Source organism: Stenella coeruleoalba (assembly GCF_951394435.1).
Source record: "Stenella coeruleoalba genome assembly, chromosome: 8".
In the NCBI taxonomy this organism is placed as follows: Eukaryota; Metazoa; Chordata; class Mammalia; order Artiodactyla; family Delphinidae; genus Stenella; species Stenella coeruleoalba.
This window is the reverse complement of record NC_137154.1, coordinates 2,873,324-2,899,521: the sequence shown is the minus strand read 5'-3', so window position 1 is coordinate 2,899,521 and position 26,198 is coordinate 2,873,324. Positions and strand designations below refer to the sequence as shown.

General features: G+C 53.5%; 1 protein-coding gene across 1 annotated transcript in view; it reads right to left on the bottom strand.

The window, feature by feature from the left end:
* The window catches only part of SHANK2 (SH3 and multiple ankyrin repeat domains 2), a 552,956-nt gene that overhangs the window by 368,964 nt on the left and 157,794 nt on the right, over positions 1–26,198 (bottom strand). The window contains exon 10 of the mRNA XM_079928829.1: positions 23,134–23,211. Coding sequence (XP_079784955.1) covers positions 23,134–23,211 — 78 coding nt within the window. The remainder of the gene's footprint in view (positions 1–23,133; positions 23,212–26,198) is intronic.

Below are 26,198 nucleotides of genomic sequence, written 5' to 3'. Positions count from 1 at the left end.
CTGAGACAGGCCAGAGCACAGATGAACCTTGAAAACAGGATGCGCAGTGACAGAAGCCAGACGCAGAACGACAGAGATTGCAGAACCCCATTTATACGAAATGTCCAGAAGGGGGAAATCCACAGGGACAGGAAGTGGGTTCGTGGTGGCCAGGGCCTGGGGGGAGGTGCGGTTGGGGGAATGACGGGGAGAGGCTTCTTTCTCAGGTGTGGGAAGTGTTCTAACATTGACTGTGGTGACGATGGCTGCGGGCCTCTGTGAATGTACTGAAAACCACTGAATTACACACGGTCAGTGGGTGAGCTGTACGGCACGTGACTTATACCTCAGTAAAGCTGCTGACTCGGCCGCAGCCGGTGGAGTCAAGGGCAAGTGAAGATGCTGAACGGTCCTCTGGCTTCAGGTGTGTTGTACAGGTGGGAACACTGTCAACCAACCGCCAGGGTCAGTGTTTTCCAGGGCATCTTTTTTTTTTTTTTTGCGGTACGCAGGCCTCTCACCGCTGTGGCCTCTCCCGTTGCGGAGCACAGGCTCCGGACGCGCAGCCTCAGCGGCCATGGCTCACGGGCCCAGCCGCTCCGCGGCATGTGGGATCCTCCCGGACCAGGGCACGAACCCGTGTCCCCTGCATCGGCAGGCGGACTCTCAACCACTGCGCCACCAGAGAAGCTCCTTTCCAGGGCATCTTTGAGACCTCACCGACCCCTTTCAAGGTTAGAAGAGAAAGTATCCTGAGAAGCTTCTGCGGTAAAGGTCACTGCTGGCCTGGGAGCCGGTGCTAACGTCTAACCACCTCCCAAGTCCCTGGCGGGCTGAAGCCACTGCCTGTCTGATGGGCCTCTTTGCACAGACCCACACTCTCTACCACCCTGATTATTTTTCCAAAGTCAAAATCCTCCTCCTAACATTTTTAAAAAAGAACGAAACACATCATCCGTTTTCAAATCGGCAGAAACCCTGGTGATTCAAAATTAGCATAACAAATATTGCTTTTTTAGAAAACTCGGAGTCTCTACGTGCAATATTTATTACCCATTTCCATAGGCCCCCGCAAAACTTCTTAGAATTACCATAATCTCTATGACACCGTAGCTTCCATTGGAAACGGCTTTTTCCAGCTGAAACCGTGATGTTGGAAGAAAAGCAAACATTTGGGGGACATCTGGTTCTAGACAAAAGGGCTGGTTCTGCCTTGGCGATGGAAACCTCAGCCACAAAAGCAAAGTCCCTTTGAGGAAACAAAGTCATTGTCTCTGACAAGAGGCACGGGAAATATTAATTTCCAGGTGCACCAGTTTTCATCTTGAACCCCGGCCTATACAAAGCAGGGTCTCAGCTTAGACACCCAGGAACAGGATGAATAAGGGATCTCAAACCCAATTGGCAGCAGAAGCAACGAGGCTCTGATGGGCCCCATGACTGTGGTGTCCCGGCCAGGGGGCAGCAGGTGCCAAAGAACTGGCCAGAGAGCAGGGGGCACCCATGTCACTAACTTCAGGCCGATTCCCAGGAAACCAGCTGTTTTCCACTTTTCCCGCTCAGCTGCTGGGCCACAGCGCCCCAGGGTGTGAGCAGGCATCCTCTCCTCTCACAGCTGTCGGGTCTTCTGTTAGTACAGAGGCAGCCGAGACGTAACCAGGACTCAAAGATCCCACACGGGGTCCACCACCTGGAGGGGTGGGTGGGGTCTCCTAACCACCGCCCTGCTCAGGCTCGTGGCCTCCTTGCAATCTTGTTCTGGTGGTTGCCACAGAAACAGAACTAAAATCACATAGCACAGCACCTCACACCCATCAGGATAGCTACTATATAAACAAAACTGAAAACCACCAGTACTGGGGAGGATGTGGCGAAACTGGACCCTTGTGCCCTGTTGCTGGGAATGTAACGTGGTATAGCTGCGGTGGAAGACAGTATGAAGGTTTCTCAAAAAAATTAAACATAAAATTACCCCATGACACCGCACTCCCACTTCTGGGTATTTATCCCAAAGAAGTGAAAGCAGGGACTTGAAGAAGCATTTGTACACCTATGTTCATAGCAGCATTATTCATAATAGCGAAAGGCTGGAAGCAACCCAGGTGTGCAGGATGGATGACGGATAAACAAAATGTGGTCCATTCATACAAGGGAGTATTACTCAGCCTTAAAAAGGAAGGACAGGGCTTCCCTGGTGGCGCAGTGGTTGAGAGTCCGCCTGCCGATGCAGGGGACACGGGTTCGTGCCCCGGTCCGGGAAGATCCCACATGCCGCGGAGCGGCTGGGCCCGTGAGCCATGGCCGCTGAGCCTGCGCGTCCAGAGCCTGTGCTCCGCAACGGGAGAGGCCACAGCAGTGAGAGGCCCGCGTACCGCAAAAAGAAAAAAAAGGAAGGACATTCTGACACTCGCTACAACATGGATGAACCTTGAGGACATGATGCTAAGTTAAATAAGAGAGACACAAAAGGACAAGTCCTGTCTGATTCCACTCATATGAGGTCCCTAGAGGTATCAAGTTCAAAGAGAGAGAGTAGGATGGTGGGTGCCTGGGGCTGGGAGCGGGGAGGCGAGTGGGTGTTTGATGGGGACAGAGCTTCCGTTTCTGAAGATGAAGAAGTTCTGGGGACGGATGGTGGGGATGGCTGGACGACACTGTAAATGTACTTAACGCCACTGCACTGTGTGCTTAAAGATGGTTGCGGTGCTAATTTCTACATTATTATATTTTACCACAATTAAAAGAATCTGAATTTCTGAATTCCCTTGAAAAGCGGGAAGATCTAGCAACATTGGATGCGTGTGTTTTGCCGTAATTTTCAAAAAGCAAACACAACAAAACAACAACAAAGGGCTTCCCTGGTGGCGCAGTGGTTGAGAGTCCGCCTGCCGATGCAGGGGACACGGGTTCGAGCCCTGGTCTGGGAAGATCCCACATGCCGTGGAGCAACTGGGCCCGTGAGCCATGGCCGCTGAGCCTGCGCGTCCGGAGCCTGTGCTCCACAACAAGAGAGGCCGTGATAATGAGAGGCCCGCGCACCGCGATGAAGAGTGGCCCCCGCTTGCCACAACTAGAGAAAGCCCTCGCACAGAAACGAAGACCCAACACAGCCATAAATAAATAATAAATAAATAAAAAGCCAAGCATTTGAAGCCCTTTAAGAAACAAACAAACAAACAAAAACAACAAAAATACAGTGCATGAAAACCAGGTGTTCACCTCTTTTCGCAAACCCAGAATCCACCCATGGCCTTCAGTGCCGCAGGGAACACGGCCCCGCATCGGGCCAGCCTCCCCTCCCCCTTTCTCATCCCCCGCCCCACACAGCCAGCATCTTCGTGCCGTGGGACCTCCAAACCCGCGGCCCCCAGTCTGAAAAGCCGCCCTTCCCACCTGCCTTCTTGCTTCCGAGCTGTTACTCACTCAGCTTTCAGATGTGGGATGGGCCCCAGGTCAAGTTACCCTCAAACATCCGCCCCTCCCCCCCGCAACTGCCAGTGTCTACGGCCACTGTGACGACGGTGCTTCATCAGATGCAAGACCCCTCTGACTGCACGATGCCCACTATTTCATGTACTCGACAACAGAAAAGAGGCTACATCGAAAAGCACTGATGGTAATGATTCAGCGTAAGAAGGGAGCCCCTCAGGACAGAGGAGACCAGGCACGTAACTCAGAAGGTAGCAGGGATTCCCCCTGACGGAGTCCGGCTCGGGGACAGCAGGGAGCTGGCACTGCGGGATGTCCCTTCCCTGGACCCACAGACACTCACAAGGTTTTCAGTAAATTTTGCTCAATGATGAACAAGCCTGGACCATCACATCACAGTCAGGGGGCCAGGAACCTTCACAGAGTGCACACCCAGGCAAAGGGGTGGCCCCCCCCAGGAGGAAGTGGGGCATCCCACCCGGGACACACACCGTATTTTCAGGGAGTCTGTTTGGCAGAGGTGGGTACCGAGAGTCCCCCGGAGCTGAGCACCATGGTGGTCTCGTACGAGCCAAGACGTCTTCCCTCAGCCACCAGCCAGGATGGTCACTACAGCGATTCATCCTAAGCGCTGACGGGCAAATGATCTGCCGTGGACACAAGGGCTCCCCAGGATGGGCAGAACCATCGCCGCTTAACAGACAAGCCACTTGAGGTCCGAGATGAGATGCTGCCCAGCAGACGAGCTGGCCCGACTAACCAAGGCCAGTCACGTCAACCGCTGGACTTCCTTCTAGAACTTTCCTGTCTTGAGCTGCTTGCATCTTGCCAGGGACCAGGATATAAACCAAAGTGATGGAGCTGGAGTGTGGACCTGTGTTAGCTGCCCTATTCCATCTATCCCACGTACTGTCCACAGTCAAGTGGCTGTGTTCACTAGTCCCATTTCACAGATAGAAAAACTGAGTCTTAAGTTAGTAACTACTCCTGATGACGTGGTTAGCTGGGGCCTATGGGCTCGCAGCTGAGCTGTCCCGAATCCAACTCAGGAGGTCACTGTGGGTCACGCCCGCCTTCCTAACACCCTAAAATCTAAAGGTCAACCAATGCTATTCTGTCTGGGCATGAGGTCTTCTCCAAACCTGGTATGCTAACTTATTTTTTATTCATTGGTTCAATCAACAAGCACCCCTACTCTGTGCTGAATCCTGAGCTGGGCCCTTGGCTTTAATTAAGAGATGAACAAAACACAAACTCTGCCCAGAAGACGCTTTGCTGAGACAAGAAAGCCGTGTGCGAGAAGGCGGCTCGATGATGCTTTTAAAACTCCAAGTTCTGAAAAGCGGGACGAATCTTTATACCAAGTTCCCTCTTTGTGACGCTAACAGGCATTTTAGGCTGGACCCTGCACTGCGAAGCGCTTCCAATAAAGCGTGGGTCTGGAGGCCCCCATCACAGGCAGCTTGGGGCTCACGTGCAACAGGGACCAACGTGGGCCTGCAGCCCCGCTCCAGCGGCACAGGCCAAACCCCACGGTGGGTACCACTCCTGGGTCCCGAGGCTGAAGTCTCAGGGGAATTGACATCCATTTGGCCTCATCACCGTCACAGCTGGCGGGGCCTCCTCTCTCTTGAATAAATATCCTTCCCTTAAATGCCAGCTCTCTAGAGCCTATTCCCAAAACGTTCAAAAGCGATGGGGGAAGAGTCCCAGTGCTGAAACCAACTTGAGAACTTATAAATACCTTCAAAGCAACGAGGCAAAGGAAGCCAGACCCCCCTGTTGGTCTGGGCTACTTAGTTGTCCATTTTGTGGGCAATCCTTTTGGTTTCTGATGACCACGTCAGCACCTAGAAGCATGAGCAAAACAGTTCTCCACCGACGGGAGCTGGTGCTGGCCAGGTGAGCTCTGGGGGGACCTGTGTCTTACGCACCCCTAACTCCCCGGGACCAGCTGCTCACCCCCATTGCCGACAGCCCTCCCTGAAGAAGGGCCAGAGATTAAGAGGAAGTGAAAATCCCCGAATACACCAACGGGAGTGTAAATTCACTGGTACCCATCGTCAGTCCCTGGCATGATTCAGTTAACACCGAATTTCCTGGGAGAAACAACAGTCCACGTTGGAATTCACTCGTCGGTGTCCCTTTCCCTCCCTGGGACTTGTTGATCGGCGTGACCTTTCCTGAAATGTCGCCGCTAGCTGCAGCTTTCAAGTGGCAAGCCTGAGATCTGTGGCATTAGACAGGCACCTCTGTCCTGCCCAAACCCCGCTCTTCCGCCTGGCATCAGAATGGGACATGCCAGCCCTGGACGAGCTAAGACGCCGTGCAGGGGGACTCTGGGTTTTTAATAAAGTAATAGGATCGATATTGCTTATGTCTGGAGGAAGTGTTATAAACAACAGCACATGCCCAGATGCTTTCAAAACTGAGAGGCGGTGGAAGAGAGTGTCTCTCGAGGTGAGGGAGCGCATAGAGATCTTCTAAAAGTCCCGAAGCCACGTGGCAGTCAGGGAAATGTCCAAACCCCAGAAGCAGACAGGAACGCCAGAGCCCTTCCCCGAGATCTGTCACTTGGCCGTGCTGAGAACCCAGCTTGGAGGCCCCAGGCCTGAATGAGACCCTCCCCGGCGGAGCTGCAGAGAGAAGCAGGGAGCTGCGTCATCGTCACCCGCTTGGTGTCTCCCTGACCCTAAGCCTCCCGAGGGCCCGGGGGGGCAGGGTCAGCCCTACCTTCGTGGACGGCCCACGCGCCAGACACACGCTGGAAAAGGGCTTCTTCCTGTGGCCACACGGGCTTGGTGCCGCCTTCGGGGGTGACGGTGACCCGTCCTTTAGCCTCCGTCTGTTCCCTTCTCTGTGCACCTGGCATTTACCTCTCACCCAAGGTGACCACGTGCCCGCCGAGTGCCCCCAGAGCCTGGCACTTGGTGGGGCTCAAAGGATAGCCGTGGGAAAGACGTGTGAACCGTGAGGCGGGCAGACATGGTGGAACAGAGGTGGGACTCAGAGGAAGAACATCTGGGTCCGACCCGGCGCCGTCCCTGTTCAACCTGGGAACTGCTTGTATCTGATGAACGCAAACCAACTGGTTGGCTCGACCAAAAAGGTGGTTTGGGGGAATCTCATGGAAACCTAGTGCAGGACGTTTGACCTCTTCATCTGCACGTGCGTGTGTGTGTACATGGGTGTGCAGGAGTCTGTGTGTGTGTCTGTCTTACTCTCTCTCAATCCACATTGTCTCCTCCCCGTCTTCCTCCATTCGCTGTGTCCCACCCCACTCTCCCTCTGCTTCCCCAGGCTCTGGGTTGCCAGGGGGTCTTTATAACCCCGCCCTCTCTCCCCTCATCCTAATTTTCTAGGGGACAAAATCTAATTGACCCTGAATCAGCCAATCGTCTGAGGACTGGGCAAGGCCACAGCTACAGGAAGACAGGAGAGTGAGAACAGAATCCCAGAAGGTTTTCAGGAGACCAGCATCACTGGGGGGCGGTCCCAGGCACACCTTTAACCCCTGTGCCTGGAAGGGACGGTCAGAGGAGTGGGTGACGCTGAGCGGGGAAGGCAGGCAGCCTTCATGAATGTCACCGATCGAGCTAAAGCTCTGGGATCTTGTTGGAACACAGGGTTCCCTCCCCAACGAGGAAGGGCAAGTCCCTCAAAATGGACACTCACGTTAACCCAAGGGCTAAACGCATCACAAGGCTTAAAGGGCTGGAGGCCACGCCAGCACTTATAAAAGCCCACGTAGATACAGTTCTGTTCACTGAAATTCAACCTATAAGCAGGCGTTTACTGGCCACCCGTGGAGGGTCATCTGAGGACCCACGGGGAGCGAGGTGAGGTTCTGCCCCGTGGAAACACACCACCCGTGGGGGAGACAGACGAAGACCCCAGAGGCAATGACGATGCAGGTGAGGGGTGCTGCTGGGGCATCACACCCCACTTCCGGGAAGGACTGGAGCTTCCCTGGGGTCCCTAGCCCTAACCTAGCCGGCTGAGCAGTGCGGGGAGGGAGGCGAGTTCCAGGCAGAGGGAACAGCATCTGCAAAGTCCCAGAGGTCAGAGTCAGGCAGCGCAAGAGGGAAGCGGGGGAGATGGGAATCAAGGGAGGCGGCCTCGCAGCTGGGAGGTGCAGGAATGGACTCCGCCCCGTGGACCGTCACCGGGGGCCCGGAGCCGGCGAGAGGCCGGTGGAATCGGGAGGCGCGCACAGGGTTCAGGGCTGAGGGGGTAACGGCCGGGATGGGGTGGGGGCAGGAGGGATCTACAGAATGGGGGAGGCATACCGATGCGTCCCAGGGCGTCAAGATTGTGGCCCCAGGCAGCTCCTTGTCACCTCCCATCCCTGGCCGCAGGTCTCGCTGGGAGCTTCTCAGCGTCTGCTGCACTCCTGTGGTCCCCCCGGTGATGGGCACCAAGTCTGCCATCGGCCCTGCCCCATGCCCGGGGTTCCATGCACGGCTCAAGGCCTTTGGGTTTCGGTCACTCTGGCCTCCCTGGTCCACCTGGACATGCAGAAGTTCTCGTGCCTCTGCCCCCTCCCCCACCAGGTCTGGAAAGGCAGTTCTAAGGCGGGGGTCCCTCTGCCCTCTTCCCATCCAGAACCCTCTCCTCTGCTTGGTTACTCTTTTGCTCTCGTGTGGGCAGATTAACGGCCCCCCAAAGACATCAGGTTCGAATCTCTGGAACCTGACCAGGGATTACATGGCAAAAAGGGGGGTCTGCAGGTGTAATAAAGTTAAGGATCTTGAGAAGGGGACATGGGATAAGCCGGGATTATCTAGGGGGGCCCTAAATGTCATCACAGGTGTCCTTATAAGAGGGAGGCAGAGGGGGATTTGAATATAGATGAGCAGGAGAGGCCACATGAAGAAGAGGTAGAGACGGGAGGGTTGCAGCCACAAGCCCAGGGACCCCGGAGCCCCCAGGACCTGGAAGAGGCAGGAGGGACCCTCCCCTAGAGCCTTGGGAGGGAACGCGGCCCTGCGGACACCTTGATTTCAAAGTTCTGGCCTCCAGACTGTGAGAAGATACACTTGTGCTGTTATAAGCCACCCAGCTATTGTCAGTTTGTTGCAGCCCCGGGGAGCTCCTATATTTCTGCCCTTCTCCTATTGTCCTTTTCCTTTCTGACGATCCCCAACAGAAGTGACTTAATTATATACAAAAACTGGCATTTTCCCCAAAACAGAAAGCTCAGATGCCTTAAGCCATTCTGAAAGGAGATGAAGATCGGTTCTCAGGGGGACAAAGATATTTTCCTCTTTCCATGCATAAACTGCAGCCATAGGGACAGCGCCTAGGAAGGATTCACGGTGTATCTGCGGTACAGAAATGTCACGGGGGGCGGGACGGCGATTAGGAAAGAAAGGGGAGAAACACCAACTTGAACCAACAAGTACCGAGCGGGGGTCCTGGGGGGCCCCTCACTCATTAGCCAACCTGCAAGTTCACCTGTGGGAACAGCAGAGGCTGCATTCATTCTGGGCAGGGAGGCCAAGATTAACAGGGGGTCATCAGTTTGAATCCCAGGAGGCAGACGGGCCGATTAGAGACGGGACGTAAGTTTGGAGTCCGACAGCCCCAAATTTCAATTCTGCCTTCACTAGCTCATCTGTAAAAGGGGTTCAAGATATTTAAACGTGCAGGGCATCTGAAGACCACATTCTCCCAATAAAATCCCCCTGCATGGTCCACAGTGGACACTCAGTAAATGCCAGTCTCTCCACCCTCCTCCCTCTTTCTAGAAAGCTGCAGGGGCGTTTTCTGATGAACTGGGTAGTTTTCTAACCTGATACACACGTGTACGCATGACTGCTCCCAGAATTACGTCTGCAGAGGGACAGCAGGGTACCATTCAAAGTCAAATGTGAAACTACAGATGACAGAAGCATTACAGCAAACTGAGAAAAACTTGGCCCAAAACGTCTCCTGGTCTTGTGGTTTGGGTTTAAGGACTGCATGTGTCCTCCCCCCTCCCAAATTCCTGTGTTGAGGCCCTAACACCCAGTGGAATGTATTTGGAGGTGGGGTCTTTGGGAGGAGGAGGGGGTTGGAGGAGGTCACGATGGGATCAGTGCCCTTATAAGAAGGGACACCAGCGATCTCTCTCTCCAGGACACAGTGAGAAGGCAGCATCTGCAAGGCAGGAAGAGAGCCCTCACCAGGCACCAGAGGGGGTGGCACCTTGATCTCAGACTTCCAGCCTCCAGAACTGTGAGAAATAAATGTTGCTCTTTAAGCTGCTCCATCTGTGATCTTCTTTTATGGCAGCCGGAGCTGACTGATACAGGGTCATTTCTACTTCACTTCAAATTGATGAACAATTCCAGAACTGACATTCAGGATGTGTTTCTTCAGGAAAGAAATAGTAAACATCCGTCTTCAGCATCCTGTACCCCAGTGTTCATTGCAGCACTATTTACAGTAGCCATGACATGGAAGCAGCCTAAATGCCCATCAACAGAGGAATGGATAGAGAAGATGTGGTGCATATAGACAATGGAATATTACTCAGCCATAAAAAAAGAATGAACTAATGCCATTTGCAGCAACATGGATGGACCTGGAGGTTGTCATACTGAGTGAAGTAAGTCAAACAGAGAAAGACAAATATCATATGATATCACTTATATGGAATCTAAAAAAGGGTACAGGGCTTCCCTGGTGGCGCAGTGGTTAAGAATCCGCCTGCCGATGCAGGGGACACGGGTTCGAGCCCTGGTCTGGGAAGATCCCACATGCCGCAAAGCAACTAAGCCCGTGCGCCACAACTACTGAGCCAGCGCGTCTGGGGCTTGTGCTCCGCAACAAGAGAGGCTGTGACAGTGAGGCCCGCGCACCGCGATGAAAAGTGGCCCCCTCTTGCCACAACTAGAGAAAGCCCTCACACAGAAACGAAGACCCAACACAGCCAAAAATAAATAAATAAATAAAAATAAAATTAAAAAGGGTACAAATGAACTTATCTACAAAACAGAAATAGAGCTATGGATGTAGAAAAGAAACTTCCGGTTACAAGGGGGTAAGCGGGGCAGGGATAAATTAGGAGATTGGGCTTAACATATACACACTATTATATATAAAATAGATAACTAATAAGGACCTACTGCATAGCACAGGGAACTCTACTCAATACTCTGTAATGACCTATATGGAAAAAGAATCTAAAGAAGAGTGGATATATGTGTACGTATAACTGAATCACTTTGCTGTACACCTGAAACTAACACAACGTTGTAAATCAACGACACTCCAATTACAAAAAAATATCGGCAGCACCCTGGCTGCCCCACCTGCACACCTGGACCGAGCCGTCCCAAGTTAACGCTGCCACCTAGTGGCCAGTGTGAGGAGTTACAAGGATTACCTGGCAGGTGACCAAGGACAGTTGCCCAGTCACAGCTCATTCCATCTCCAGTCAGGTGTGTTCATCATCTGCCGCTGGGCACTCGGACTTCAAAGATGGAAGAGACGGGGCATCCCCTCCTCAAAGAACTTTACAGTGTAGCTGGGTGACTGATGCAGAAACCGTCCACGCTGATACATTATGTTACAGGTGCACATCAAGTAACACGGGCACCAAAAGGAAAGCACCACCGGGACAGCCCAAGGCTGCAGGAGAGCAGCCTGCAGAGAGAGGGCTTTGGTTTTGAAGGGTGAATAGGAGTTCACCGGGCAAAGGTGAGCTCATGGTAAGGGGGAAGGGGGAACAGGAAAGACTGCCTTTAAAAAAATGAAATCAAATTTTTGCCTCTAGGTGCCACACATCTGGATGCATGGTCTGAAAAGTCAAATCCTTCTACACGGTTGTCCACACCCCTACTGCCTACACACACACGCCCCAGACCATGTTCACGCTTGCTTTCTCAGTCCTTTGCTGCCTCCTTCTAAACAGCACACTCCTGGTGCTGTCTTGATTTCTTTCCATTTAAATATTAGTTGTCGACATCCTGCTGTGGAAGACGAGGGCTCAGCTCATCCACCATACAGCCCAGTACAGGTGCGTCCCCTGCTTTGGTTAATCATCACCCCGTGTCTACATTAGGATGGCTAACTCCATCTTTCCCGCAGCCGAGTATGGGTCTCTCTCCCGTGAGTGAATAACAGCCACCTTTAAAACTCTGCTCTTCTACTGACCCGTAATTAATGGATCACCAGGTTCTGACAGAGGCCTCCTCTCCAGCTGCAAGCACGTCAGGCCATCTCTCTGCTGCCTTCGTTTCCAGGTGACGTCTGCCCTGGAGGATGAAATTCACGGTCCATGAGCTTTCAACGCTGTTGCTGAAATGTCTGACTCCCGATCCTCCATGTGGAAATGGCTTTTCCCTTTTTGAAATCTAAGGATCGCATTTTTATTTTTAGTTCTGAAGTTCTGGGCTCTCACAAGCCCTGTCCTTGCTGTGGACACTTGCCCACATTTGATACTGGAAGCTCAGGGGCCTTTTTCCAATTGGGAATCTCATGTCCTTCTGATGGGTGGCGTTGTCTTGAATGATGTCTTTGCTGATTTCTTCTGCTCTCCCTGGAAATTCCGTCATTCAGGTGTCAAACCCTCTCCCAACTCCCGGATTACCTTACGTCTCAGTTCTCCCGTCCATCTCTGGTCCTCTTCAGCAGGGCTGCGCTCATAGCTTAGCTGCCGTTATTGCTTGTCATGAGCCCCTTCAACCCTCACTTCACAAGTGCTTTATCCTCCCTTATCACACTGAGGAGATGGGGTACATACACATATATATATTTTTTAAACATTTTATTTATTTATTTTGGCTATGCTGGGTCTTCGTTGTGGCATGTGGGATCTCAAGTTGCGGCATGTGGGCTCTTAGTTGTGGCACGCAGACTTCTTACTTGTGGCATGCATGTGGGATCTAGTTCCCCGACCAGGGATTGAACCTGGGCCCCCTGCATTGGGAACGTAGAGTCCTACCCACTGGACCACCAGAGAAGTCCCTGGGGTATATATATATATTTTTGTTGTTGTTGTTGTTGTTGTTGTTTTGTTTTTTTTGTTTGTCTGTTTTTGTGGTACGCGGGCCTCTCACTGTTATGGCCTCGGCCATGGCTCACGGGCCCAGCCGCTCCGCGGCACGTGGGATCCTCCCGGACCGGGGCACGATGAACCCATGTCCCCTGCATCGGCAGGCGGACTCTCAACCACTGTGCCACCAGGGAAGCCCCCTGGGGTATATATTTTTGAAGTCCCCTTCTGTTCTCTAAATTTCTCAGTTTCTACCCATCATCTTTATTTCTGCTTGTTTGGTGTCTGCCTTTCATGTTGGCAGTTTTCCCTTAATGCTGGTGATTCTCAGCTGTCTGTTCCTATTTTCGATTTGAAGCGTCTGCATGCAGAATGGAAACTCTGGATGTGGTAGGTTGCTCTTGCCAGTGGGAGGACGCCCCCCGGGGGCTTTCATGGGGGGAAATGAAGCACAGGATACTTGGGGGAGGGGTTCTACTCACAGAGGTGACAGCAGGTGCAAAGGCCCTGGGGCAAGCGTGTGTCTGGCATGCTTGAGGAACAGCAGGGGCCAGGGTGTCTAGGGCAAAGGGAGTGAGTTGGAAGCTGTGAGGTCAGCGAGGTCCCCATGAGCCTGGTCATACGGGCCTAGTAGGTTCAACCAACACACCCGTTTCCAGCCTTACCTGCAATCCCCAACACAGAGGAGCCTTGCTTCCAACACCCAGAGTCTCTGGGGTCCTGACCTGAGGTCGGGCCGGCTCCTCGCTCTGTGCACTGATGGCAGGCAGGGTGGTTTCCCTAATGCTCTTCGCCTCTATTTCCTTCCCATCCTGGTGCTGTGGACCGGTGACTGTCTCGCCTTCATTTTTACATAATAGGGTCAGGTGCCCACATGCTTCCTGAACTTCACACGTTACCTGGGGACTGGGCGTGCTTTTCTCAGCTCGTGGACAGCAGCACCTGCCAGCTGACCTCCCTGGGCCCCGGCCCAGTCCTGCCCACGTGCCCGGGGATGGGAGGGTGGGTGGGGGGCGTCTCAAGGCCAGCCGCACAGTGCTCTGTTTAGGAGGACAGACTGCGTAACTTTAAACTCGCGAAACCTGGGTTTCCCACCTCAGCTGCGGTGCAGGGGTTCCGGGGAAGAGCTCTGATGACTCACCCCCTGCCCCTGACCAGGCGCCTACCCAGGGCCCCCCGGGGCCCTCATGATTCTGACCTCGAGACACATCCGTCACAGCCTTGTTCTCCACCTTGCCACCCCTCCCCCGATGTTGCACAATCAACCAACCAACCGATTAATTAGGAAAATCTCCCTGTCCTGACCCCTGGCTGGTTCAGTTCACGGGGCACCCCTCACTCATGTCATTCAAAGGGTAAAAATCAGCCCTGCTTTTCATATGGGACCATGGCGGGCTGTCGGATGGGATGGGTTGATTCCCATTTTAGAGTTTTCTTCTGTGGGTGCTGCACGTCTTGCTCAGAGTAAAGCCCAAAGTCCTTCCGAGTCACGGGGGCCTCTCTGGCCTCCACTCGCCCGCTCCCCCACCGGCTGGCCTCCTTGCTGCTCCTCAAACAGGCCACGCGTGCTCTGACCCCAGGGCCTTTGCACATGCCGGTTCCCGTCCCCCAGATACCAGCATGGCCCACTCCCTCCCTCGTTCCTGGCGTCTGCTCAAACATCAGAGGTCGTGCAAGGCTCCCATCATGATACAGCCTGGTAGAGAGACACCCCTGTGTCTCGACCCGCTCACTCTGCTTCTCTTCAAGTAAGTTAGCAGCCCTGACGCGTTCCCTGTATATCTGTTTAATTGTTCCCCATAAGTCTGACTAATGCGCACTCCGTGAGAGCAGGGGCGTCGCCGTTCATTGATGTATTTCCCAGCACCTAGAAGGGAGCGTGGCTCTAACCAGGAACTCTGTGTGTACTGGCTGGAATAATGAACTTGAAACCCGATCCTTCTTCATCATAGATCAGCACAGTAGATCAGCCAAAACACGGGTTTCCCAGGTTCCTGTGCCGGAATCTGAAACACGACTTCCTCTTCCCCGTTTCTATGGGAACACAGAGTCTGAATCCCAAATAAGAAGAACTTTTTAAGGAAGCTACTTAAAAATGAATGGCTTCCCCGACTGCATGCCCTAAGCAGGGATCACGGGCAGGAGGGCTGAGAGGGACCGGCCAGGCCACAAAGGGGAAGAGGCGGGGGGGGGGGGGGGGGGGGCGGGCAGTAAGGAGCGGTAGGGACTGCAGCAGGCCGGCAAGTGGCGACCTTCCCAAAGGGGCAGTGCTCCCCAAACCTGGCCAAATGCCAACACACACAAAGGCTGCCTGCGCGTGCCCACGCTTCCTAATTATTCGAGGGGAGCTGGAAATCGGAATGTTTATACTAAATCTCTGCATATTTAAATGTTGGCAAAGAATTTCGTTTTTAAAAAACCCTGGGCAGGCCACAAAGTCTCTGGGTTGAGATCCACCATCTGGATGGCAGGTGGCAAACTGCAGACTGCGGCTCATTCCACCAACAAATGTGGGAGAGCGGGGTGCCCCGGCCCGTGGCATGTGGTCTGCCCCGTGGAAGGTCAGCAGATCCCAAGACATGAGGCAGGTACCAGCGGTGCCCTGCTCCCGCCCCACCGAGCTGCTTCTAAACACACCAGAGAAACACACGCAAAGAAGCAAAAAGAATCTGGCTGGACAGAAAAAAATAGTTTTTCACTGTCACTCATGGAAAGGGCTCAGCTGAAACCTGATATTTCCTAACCCATCCTGTGAGGGTTTAAATGCTGCTTCTCACAGAGCACACGTGAAGGGGGCTTGAAAGTGGAGAGGCCACGTGAGGACACAGAGAGAAGGCGGCCATCTGCAAGCCAGGAGGAGAGCCCTCGCCAGGAACCAGAGGGCTGGCACCTTGACCTTGGCCTCCCCGCCTCTAGGACCGTGAGTAATAAACGCCTGTCTGAGCCACCCCGCCTGTGGGACGCGTCACAGAGGCCAATGTGGGACTTGACACACCACGAGCAATGCAGATGTCACCTTCGGGTGGCTGTACGGCCCAGCTCCCACACCGTGGCTTTCCTAGTAGCTTTCATTGGTGGCAAAGAGCAGAGATGCACCCAACCTGGTGACAATTTTCACAGAGGGCAGAAGGGAAACCAAGGAGTGAGCCTGGTGCAGGGCCAGGCAGGAGGGCGCCCGGGGACTTGAGCAGTAGGAACTTGTGGGCTCGCAACTTGACAACCACCAGTGGGCTCTTGTGTCAGTGTCCTGGGGCCACTGGAACAAATGACTACAAACAACCGGCTTCAGGCAGCAGAACCGTATCCAGTTCTGGAGGCCACAGTCCAAAATCAGCATCACTGGGCCAAAACCAGGTGTGGGAAGGGCCGCGCTCCCTCCAGAGGCTCCAGGGGAGGGTCTCTCCTGCCTCTCCAGCTTCTGGGGCTGCAGGTGCTCCTTGGCTTGTGGCCGTGTCCCTCCAGCCTCTGCCTCCGTCTCCACGTGGTCTCCTCTGTGCATATCCCATTAGAAGGACCCTTGTGATGACACCGGGTCCTCCCGGATAATCCAGGGTAACCCCCCATCTCAAGATGCTTAACCCCTTCTGTGAAGTCCTTGCCGTACAAGGTCACATTTGCAGGTTCCGGGGATTAGGACCTAAATCTTCTGGGGCCGTTATTCAGCCCAGAACACTGCCCTTCCACGTGGGGGCTCCTGCAGCCCTCACCCCATGCCTGCCGCAGGGGTCGCCTCCTTCCCGAACACGCCACGCTCTTCCCTGACCCCTGGCCTTTGCTCATGCCCCGTCCCCCTGGAATGCTGTGCCCACACAGTGGCCCCCGCCTCCGCTCCACAGATGTGTCACCGCCTCACACCTGTGTCCTCGGGCCCCTCACTCAGCCCTGCTTTCTCTTCTGGTCACCTGCCACGACGTGCCCGTGAGGCTCTGGTCCCCCCTCACCACAGTCCCCGCTCCTCCCCCGGCTGGTCCACCCACCCAGACACAGAACATCCACGTGGCCCAGGCGTGAGGCCAGGTGCACGGGTCCAGGTGAGCTGAAGGTCAAGCTGGGATCTGTCTTTGGGCCCATCGTGGGTGGCGTGCAGGGGTCACGTGGGTGCTGGTCTCCCTGAGCAGGGGGGGAAGGAGGCCCTGTGACCGCCTCAGAGGACGAGGGGAGGAGCCATGGTGTGCCCGGCAGGGATAGAGTTACAGGTATGGTCACGGCCTCTGAACCCGGAGCTTGACGCGCTCCTCCAGAGGGCCTGAGTGCGTGCACACGTGCATGTCCACATGTGTGCACGTGCACATGCGTGTCTGTGTGTGTGCATATGTGTTGGTGTGTGTGCGCGTGTATGTGTCAGTGTGTGCACGTGTCTGTGTCTATGTGTGTGCATGTCCATGTGTCTGTGTGCGCGCGTGTATGTGTGTCTATGTGTCTGTGTGCGTGTGCGTGTGTGTGCATGTGTTGGTGTGTGTGCACGTGTGTCTGTGTGTGCGCGTGTGTGTATCTGTGTGTCCATGTGTCTGTGTGTGTGTGCGCGTGTATCTGTGTGTCCCTGTGTCTGTATGTGCGCGTGTGTATCTGTGTGTGTCCCTGTGTCTGTGTGTGCGCGTGTGTCCATGTGTCTGTGTGTGTGTGCGCGTGTATCTGTGTGTCCCTGTGTCTGTGTGTGCGCGTGTGTGTATCTGTGTGTCCCTGTGTCTGTGTGTGCCCATGTGTGTATCTGTGTGTCCCTGTGTCTGTGTGCGCATGTGTGTATCTGTGTGTCCATGTGTCTGTGTGTGCGTGTGTATCTGTGTGTGTCCCTGTGTCTGTGTGTGCGCGTGTGTGTATCTGTGTGTCCATGTGTCTATGTGTGCGTGTGTGTGTATCTGTGTGTCCCTGTGTCTGTGTGTGCGTGTGTGTGTATCTGTGTGTCCATGTGTCTGTGTGTGCGCGTGTGTGTCCATGTGTCTGTGTGTGCGCGTGTGTGTCCCTGTGTCTGTGTGTGTGCATGTGTGTATCTGTGTGTCCCTGTGTCTGTGTGTGCGTGTGTGTATCTGTGTGTCCCTGTGTCTGTGTGTGCCCATGTGTGTATCTGTGTGTCCCTGTGTCTGTGTGTGCATGTGTGTATCTGTGTGTCCCTGTGTCTGTGTGTGCGCGTGTGTGTATCTGTGTGTCCATGTGTCTGTGTGTGTGTGCGCGTGTGTCTGTGCCTTTAACGCAGTCTCGTGTTAACTCTGCGATTTCGCGATGTCACCTCACGCCATTTGTGGCGCAGAAGGCAGCACAGCAGGAGAGGCCTGGGACCCTGCCCACGACATGCAACGGGGAAGCATAAGGTCACAGGAGAGAACGACAGCGCCTTGACCTTGCTCTACAATCTGTGTGGATTTCGACAAAATGCTGCTGAAGTCTTACTGTTGAGTGACTAACGAAGAAAGAAGTTCAGAAGGACAAGTGGAGGACGCAGGGCCTCGAAATGCCTGCCGAGCGGATTCCATCGATTTCCCAGGAAAAGTACAACATCCGGAACACGAACAGCCCCCAGGGTGTCAGGCTGCCTTTGTCTCTGGGCCGCCTTCCAACCCAGCAGCAGCGGCTGGGAGCACACGGAGAAGGACGGGGAGACTTGGTCACTCGCAAGGCATCACTGCACTGCATGGCGTCAGGTGTGACCTGAGAGAACCTCCATCCCTCCCCAGCTGTGCCCTGGATGAGCGAGCGCCATCACAGCTCCGGGAGATGCTCGTAGACCTGAAGGACAAGAGCCGGGATCTGACACTCCAGGAGAGACCCAAGGTCATTCCTGAGAGTGGAGTGGCCCCCAGGGAACATGCGACGGCTCGGCCAGTTCCTGGGCATCAGAGCGTCAGTCACAGAGGGAGGGGCTCCAGGAAGTGGATTTATGGGCGGCTGCCAACGCCTGGCTCGGCCCCATGATTTACTGCCTAAGACCCGAGGAATTTAAAACGCCTCCATCCTGGCTCTGGCCTCTCTCCTCCCCCTACATCCAGAGTGACGGTGGAGGAAGGACTCAGGGCCCCGGGCTGTGGGCAACCCTCACCGTACCCTTCGAGCTGCAGACCCCGGCGTCCACCCACCTCTCCATCCAGTGGGGACGATGGGAGCCAGCATCAGGAATGACGCGTGTTAAAGACTGAGTGCCCGGCGGGGCATACAGCCCCTGTTCCCTGGGCGGCAGCCAGCGTACCCGGGCACGATGTTCACCAAAAAGATCCCACGGCCAGGACTTCTCTGTCCCCCGGCATCTTGTCCTCACACGCCCCTCCCTGTATGACAATTGGACGTCAGACCTTCCAGAATGTCTCTCATTGCCTTTCCCTGTCTTCCTCATCCTCTCCTCCCTCTCTGCTTCTGGACATCTGATGAGCAGCTGCGGAGGACACAACAGTGACACGTGTTGGGGCAGAGCTGCTTCCCCAAACACACAGGGGCTGGAATCCTTACCTCCAAAACCACGAAGGTCCATTGGAATGGAGCTGCTGGGGGCAAGAAGGGTTCAAATCAATCCTCCCGGGTATCAGCCAGAGCTCTCCAGGGAGACAGACCCATCGGATGTGTACACACACACACACGCATGCACGCACAGATTTATTTTAAGGAATTGGCCCATGTGATAGTGGGGCAGGCCGGTGGCGGGAACCCTAGGCGGGGTCTCCGTGTTACAGTGTGGAGGCAGAATTCCTTCTTCTCGGGAACCCCAGTTTTTGCTCCCAAGGACTCCGACTGATGGGATGAGGCCCCACCACGTCCTGGAAGGCTCATCTCCTTTACTGAGTCAACTGCAGATGTGAACCACACCTACACGGCACCTTCATGCACCGGCGCCTAACCCAGCGCACATCACAGCCCACCTGCAGACGGCCGTTCCTCTGTCCCCCACCCCAGCTGTACTCCCCCTTCGCTTAGACCTTCCACCTCCACAGAATTCCTTCCTTCCCATTTCTCTTTATCTTCAGAACCAGGAAAGGTTTGCTCCCTTGGACTGAGCGATCCAAAAAGCAAGGAATCCCTGATGCTGTGCGCTCCATCTCAGGATACAAGATGAATCATAGGCCAGAAGGATGTGCCTGCCTCACCCAGACCACAGAGCCCTGGACCCTTGGTCAGAAGGCCTGGGGCTCACAGACTCGGCCACTAACTGACTCAGGACTCCTAGGCTTAACGTCTCTAATTCCACGTGTCCTATACATTGGGCAAAAAAATGCCTACCTTGTTGGGCTGTTGAACATTAAACGAGAACACACAAAAGAGCATCTGTGAGCTCTAAGATTCTGTGCAGCTGGGGACTTCCCAGGTGGGCCAGTGGCTAAGACTCCACGATCCCAATGCAGGAGGCCTGGGTTCGATCTCTGGTCAGGGAACTAGATCTCACACGCGTGCCGCACTTAAAGATCCCACATGCCGCAACTAAAAGATCCTGCATGTCGCAACTAAGACCCAGTGCAGCCAAATGAACAAACAAATAAATATTTTCTAGAAAAAGATTCTGTGCAACTGGGAAGATTCATCATCATCACTATGACCATCAATACCCTAACCACCATCAATACCACCAACATCGTCATCAATGTTATGGACCGAATTGTCTCCCCCAGAATTCATATGCTGAAGCTCTAAGCCCCGTTGTGATGATATTTGTAGAAAGGGCCTCTAGAAACATAATTAAGTTCAAATGAAGTCATAAGGGTGGGGCCCTAATCAGATGAGATTCTTGTTCCTACAAGAAGAGGAAGAAACACCAGAAAGCTCTCTCTCTCTCTTTCTACATGTTGTACAGAAGAAATACCAATGAGTAGGTGCAGGAAGAGAGCCCTCACCAGGAACCAGATCTGCCAGCACGTTGACCTTGGACTTGCAGCCTCCAGACTGTGAGGAATAAATGTTTGTTGTTTAAGCCCCTGAGCCTGTGGTACTCTGTGATGGTGGCCCGGGCTGATTCAGTCACCGTCATCACCACCGTCACCACCATCACCACTGTCACCACCGTCACCACCATCACCACCATCACCATCGTCACCACTGTCACCACCGTCACCGCTGTCACCGCCGTCACCACCATCACCACCATCACAATCATCACCACCGTCACCGCCGTCACCGTCACCACTGTCACATCACAATCATCACCACCGTCACCGCCGTCACCGCCGTCACCACCATCACCATCGTCACCACCGTCACCACCATCACAATCATCACCACCATCACCGCCGTCACCGTCACCACTGTCACATCACAATCATCACCACCGCCGTCACCGCCGTCACCACCGTCACCACCGTCACCACTTCCTTCAGAAATTCACCTCTGTCTCTCTTGATTCTCACACCTGAGTGGATGTCAGCGTCTCTAGGGGGCTTGTGAGAACACAGGACCCGAAGCCCTGTGCCCAAGCTTCAGATTCTGGGTGCCTGGGGGTCTGCCTTTCTCTCAAGTCCTGCTGCTGCTGCTCCAGCCTTTGGATTAAATCATTAAGCAAAGCTTGGCCAGATGAAGTCTGTCAAATATTCCAAGGTTTCTTAGAAAAGCCCACGCCCACAACAGCAGCTGAGTATCATCAAAGCTTCCCAGGTGGACACACTGGATCCCTGTTAAATGGTGGGGCAGGCCATCATTCCCCCCGAAATCAGTGGTGTTGATTCATCACCGGGAGGGAAGGATCGTGAATGCTGGGGACATTTTACACGCAAGGCTCCGAAGCCTGAATTAAGTCTCTTTGTGCCATGAAAACACGAGAAGGTGGGGAGACATGAGGGGGAGACCAGCTCCCGGCACACGCAGTCGGAGCCCGTGCTGGGCGTGCAGAGCAAGCAACCCAGGCTTTGGTTCCGCCCGTTACATGAACAGTGTCTGCAGGGCACAAAGTCCTATTATTCAAGCGTGTTTGCATAATTGTCTTCCTGAATCATTTGGGGCACTTGATTATCGTTAGCAAAATAGAGACAGATGGCCTCGGGTCTGAGCTGGCGCGAATCTGCTGCCAGGAGGGTGCACGACGCTTCCTGCCAGGCCTCCTGGAAGAAGGGGTGTCCCTGCACTAGGTGGTTGCTGCCCGTGGTGACGGGACAGGAGTGGGGACTCACAGGGAGGTCACTGACAGTGATATTCTGTCCTGGACGCCGTGCCCAACTCACTCCCCTGGAGCGCCAGGTGGCGGTTACAAACCTTTGCCCAGACAGGGAGAAATGGCTCTCTTCCATCACCTACGCCTTCACCATGAATCAAAGGGCGTTAGCTGCTCTTTTCTAAGCAATTTAAGCACCGTTCTGACTTCAAAAAAAAAAAAAGGACCAAAGAAAGATATTATTTAATGGCAACAAAATATTTAAACCAAGGCCACCAACCCACTGCGGAGCCCAAAAGGGCAGATGTGTCCCAGCACGAAGTGGGAAGAGCCCACGGCTCCCTCATCATCACCATTGGAAAGAGAACAGGCTTTTGGGGTGAAACCGCAGTCTTTATAGACCCATTAGCACAGCAGGAACTCACTTCCATGACCCATTTCCCATTACGTATCTTCAAGCCACGGATTCAGGGTAAAGTCCGGGCCCGTCAGTTCTCACGAACTGAGCAAAGTGGTTAATGATGACTGTTAGACATCCAGCCCAGTCTGGGGATGGAACTGGTTCATTTTCAAGGCCTCAAGCTCGTCTGTATTAGTGATATCTAAGGAGAGGATTGGTCAAGTCTCCCGTGGAAGCCAGGTCTAAATGAAAGACCTCTCTCAGCTCAATAAGATGCAAAACTTATTTCCAAATAAAAAGAATCGCGGTCACCTCAACGTTCAGTTCGAGCGGAGAGGGCTGTGTTTAGGATGAGAAAGCATTTCAATAACTCTGAAAGAGTTATAGCCAAAAAAACAAGTTTTTCCACCCTAAACCATCTGGCCAGCTGCCTCAAAGTTCCACGAGCCCCGTGTTTATAAAATGGGATATTAGCCGTAAAGAAGGAGGAAGCAGCGATACACCTACAACACAGATAGACCTTGAAAACATAATGCTGAGTGAACGAAGCCAGACACAGAAGACCACCTATTGTACGATTCCCTCCCCATGAGATGTCCAGAAGAGGCCTGTCCACAGGGAAGAGAGCGGATGAGTGGTTGCCTAGGGGCCGCGGGAGGGAGGAACAGGGAGGAACTGTCGGTGGGTACAGTTTTCCTTGGGGTGATGAAAAAGTTCTTAACTACACAGAAGTGATGTTACCACATCGTGCACGTGCTGAAGGTCACTGAATTGTACACGTTGATGTGGCTACGACGGTACGTTTTGTGTAATATGTATTTTACCACAATTAAAAAAATCAGGACCCTGGCTTCTCACTCCACCATGTAACCCCACGGCCACTCTGGACCGGTCGTTCACCCTTCACCGAGGATAGCAGGCCGGGTGAGGGCACCGGATGATGGCAAGCCAGCTCCCTCCCGGTAGATTCTTACCAAGATCTCCCCATTCCCAGGATCAGCACGAAGCCAGGACTGCCCCACAGCTGCTGCAGTGAACGACATCCACGTCTCTGCTGCCTTTCCCAAGCTGCCTGCGTGAATCGCCCCCCTGGAGGCATCGCTGCATTAGCGATGCTGTTTGGTCTAACTGGAAGGAAGCCAGTGTGGACCGGCAAACTGAAATAGGGCCGCAGCTCCACACACAGACCCCGTCCCCGACGGAAGGGCTGAGCTCGTGTCAGCACACACAGAGGATGTGTGGGAACGCGACGACACGGCGTCTCGGGGGGTTGATGAGTCCGCTTACCTGGAACGGGGTCTGGCTGTTGTAGTTCTTCAAGTCCTTATTTCCACCCCGAAACAGCAGCACGCGGGCACAGCTGTCCTGCAGAGAAGGAAGAAGAAATCCGTGCGTAAAGCGGTGGCACAGGCATCCTCTAGAGAAGCCTGTTCACAGGGCGATCTCACAAGAATTCAGAGAAACGAAAACGCAAAGTCAACAGGAGGGCATCTTTGTTCGTCGGAGGGGCCAGGAGGAGGGTGGACAGGCCCTGGATGCTGTCAGCTGAAGCTTCACTGCTGCAAAGACTTTGGAGAGCAGCTCAGCAGAATCTACAAAAATTTCAAATCCATCCATCCCACGGGCGGTGATTCCACTTTTTTAAGACCATCTACAGAGAGCTTTGCACGTGCGTATAAAATACATAATAATAGAAAGGCTGCAAGTAACATACAAAAGGCAAAAAAGGAAGAGAAAACCTGGAGGTGGCAAAAATGTTCTAAAATAAAGGGAAGTGGGAATCATTCTGGAACATTCTTTTCTTTTTTCCCAAAACAAACAACTTTTTATTGAAGTATAGTTGATTTACAATGTTTCAGAGAAGTACAGCAAAGTGATTCAGTTATACATATATATGTATATTCTTTTTCAGATGCTTTTCCATTATAAGTTATTACGAGATATTGAACATAGTTCCCTGTGCTCTACAGTAAGTCCTTGCTATGTCTATTTTATATATAGTAGTCTATATATGTTAATCCCAAACTCCTAACTTGTCCTTCTTCCCCTCCTCTTCTTTCCACTTGGGTAACCATAAGTTTGTTCTCTATGTCTGTGAGTCTCTCCCTGTTTTGTAAATAAGTTCATTTGTGTCATATTTTAGATTCCACATATAAGCGATATGATATGTCTTTCTCTGTCTGACTTACTTCACTTAGTATAATCATCTCTAGGTCCATCCGTGTTGCTGCAAATGGCATTATTTCATTCTTTTATGGCTGAGTAAGTGTCCATTGTATATATGGACCACATCTTCTTTAGCCATTCCTCTGTCAGTGGACACTTGGGTTGCTTCCATGTCTTGACTATGGTCAATAGTGCTGCTATGAACATTGGGGTGCATGTATCTTTCTGAATAAAATGCAGTTTTGTCTGGATATATGCCCAGGAGTGGGATTGCTGGATCATATGGTAGCTCTATTTTTAGATTTTTAAGGAACCTCCATACTGTTCTCCATAGAACATTCTTTGCCGAGGCAGTGGTAGCAAAAACAAGAAGGCAGACCGATATAAACCGACAAGAAAAATACCCAAGAACGTCTAAGTAGAAAACGTGAATCTTAGAACAATGATATAGCTGAATTTCACTTCCATTTTAAAGCCAGTATTATAGAAAGCAAAGAACATGTCTGGAAAGATGTCACCCGTTAAGGAGTTTTACTTTCTCAGGAAGGAGAAGGGATGACGGAGTAAATCTTTTGTTATTATTATTTTCTGTACTTACATTTTCTAACGTTTTTAAAAGGCAGCCAATAGTCATTTCTTGTGGATTTGTACAATGAAAATCAATCTATTCCTGTCCACTTATTGAGCATCTACTATTCACCCGGAGAGGCCAACCCTTTTGAAACTCCTGATGGGGAGGGTGGGGACAAATACCCACAGATAAAAAGATACACGCGGAAGGGAGTTCCCTGGTGGCCTAGTGGTTAGGATTCCGGGCTTTCACTGCCGTGGCCTGGGTTCAATTCCTGGTCGGGGAACTGAGATCCCGGAAGCTTCATGGTGCGGCCAAAAACAAAGACAAGTGGAAGCACACGGCTACAGAAGCAGTGGCGACATGAACACCTCGCCTAATAGATGCAGCTGGGCTGTTACGACGGGCAAATTACACTTTGGGAAGAGCGTCTGGATGCTCAAGTGCCCGCAGGTGCCGGCGCCTCACGCAGCTGGGCCGCTCCGACTTCTACAGGTCTCTGCACAGGGGCTCCAGTGCAGCCCTGGGCCCATCTCCCCGGTCCACCTCCAGCTATAGAGCCCAGAGCAGAGGCAATGGGCGTGGTCACCCAGGGCGGACACGCGGCAACGGCACTGACCAGGGTCCCCCCAGGGGCCTGCTTACGGGGCCAGGCCAACAGCCCCACCCTGGCCCAAGGGGACCTGCTGTCCCGGGAAGAGTAGGGCCGAGGCCAGGGCACACGGCACGCGCCGGAGGACCTGGAGAAAGAGGAGGCCTGAGACGAAAGCTGAAAATCCGGAGACAAGGCGGGTGGGCGGTGCCCAGGGAGGGTGGGAGCTGCGGAGTGGTCTGCGGTGATGAAAACGTTCTATTAGGGAATGGTTACCCAACCGTGTACACAGAGTGAAAAACACTGAACGGTGTATTTCAGATGGGCCAACTGTATGGTGTGTGAGTTATCTCTCAATAAACGTGTCATGTATTAGAAAAGTAAGAGAGATAGAGACAGAGTCAGAGACCAAGAGACCACAGAGACTGAGGGAGACACAGAGACAGAGAGACCAAGAGAGACACAGAGACAGACACCAAGGGAGACACAGAGATAGACAGAGACAGGGGAGCACGCCTGCTGAGAACGCCGGCAGGAAGTTCACTCTCTGACCGCGAGGTCCAGCCAAGAGCACATCTGGGTCAAGCAAAGCACAGCCGGGGCGACCCTGGTCCCTGTGAGCTGGGCGAGGGCCCCCCGGGGCCTCCACTGCACGATGACGACTTTAATGAGGAAACCACTTGTGCACGCCGCACACAGGAGCCGAGGCGGAGGGACTCTTGTTCTCTGAGCCGCGGTCAGGGAGGCCTCGGACAGGGCGGGAGCTGCTCGCACATCCCGCGGCCGGGGGTGGAGCGGATCTGAGCTCTGCAGGGAAAGACTGTCGTCGGGCTGCGGGGGTCCCGGGGCCTCAGCTGTACCCCTGGGTGGCTCTGAGGGTCACGTGCTTGCTGCACGGGCCTGGAGGAGGCTGCCTTCGTGGACTGCTGTGGGCAAAGAGGGGGCCCGGGGTCCACGTCAGGGTGGGTCCCCAGGAAGGGGCAGAGGGACATGGGGCTGTCAGGAGTGAGGACAGCCCCCGTG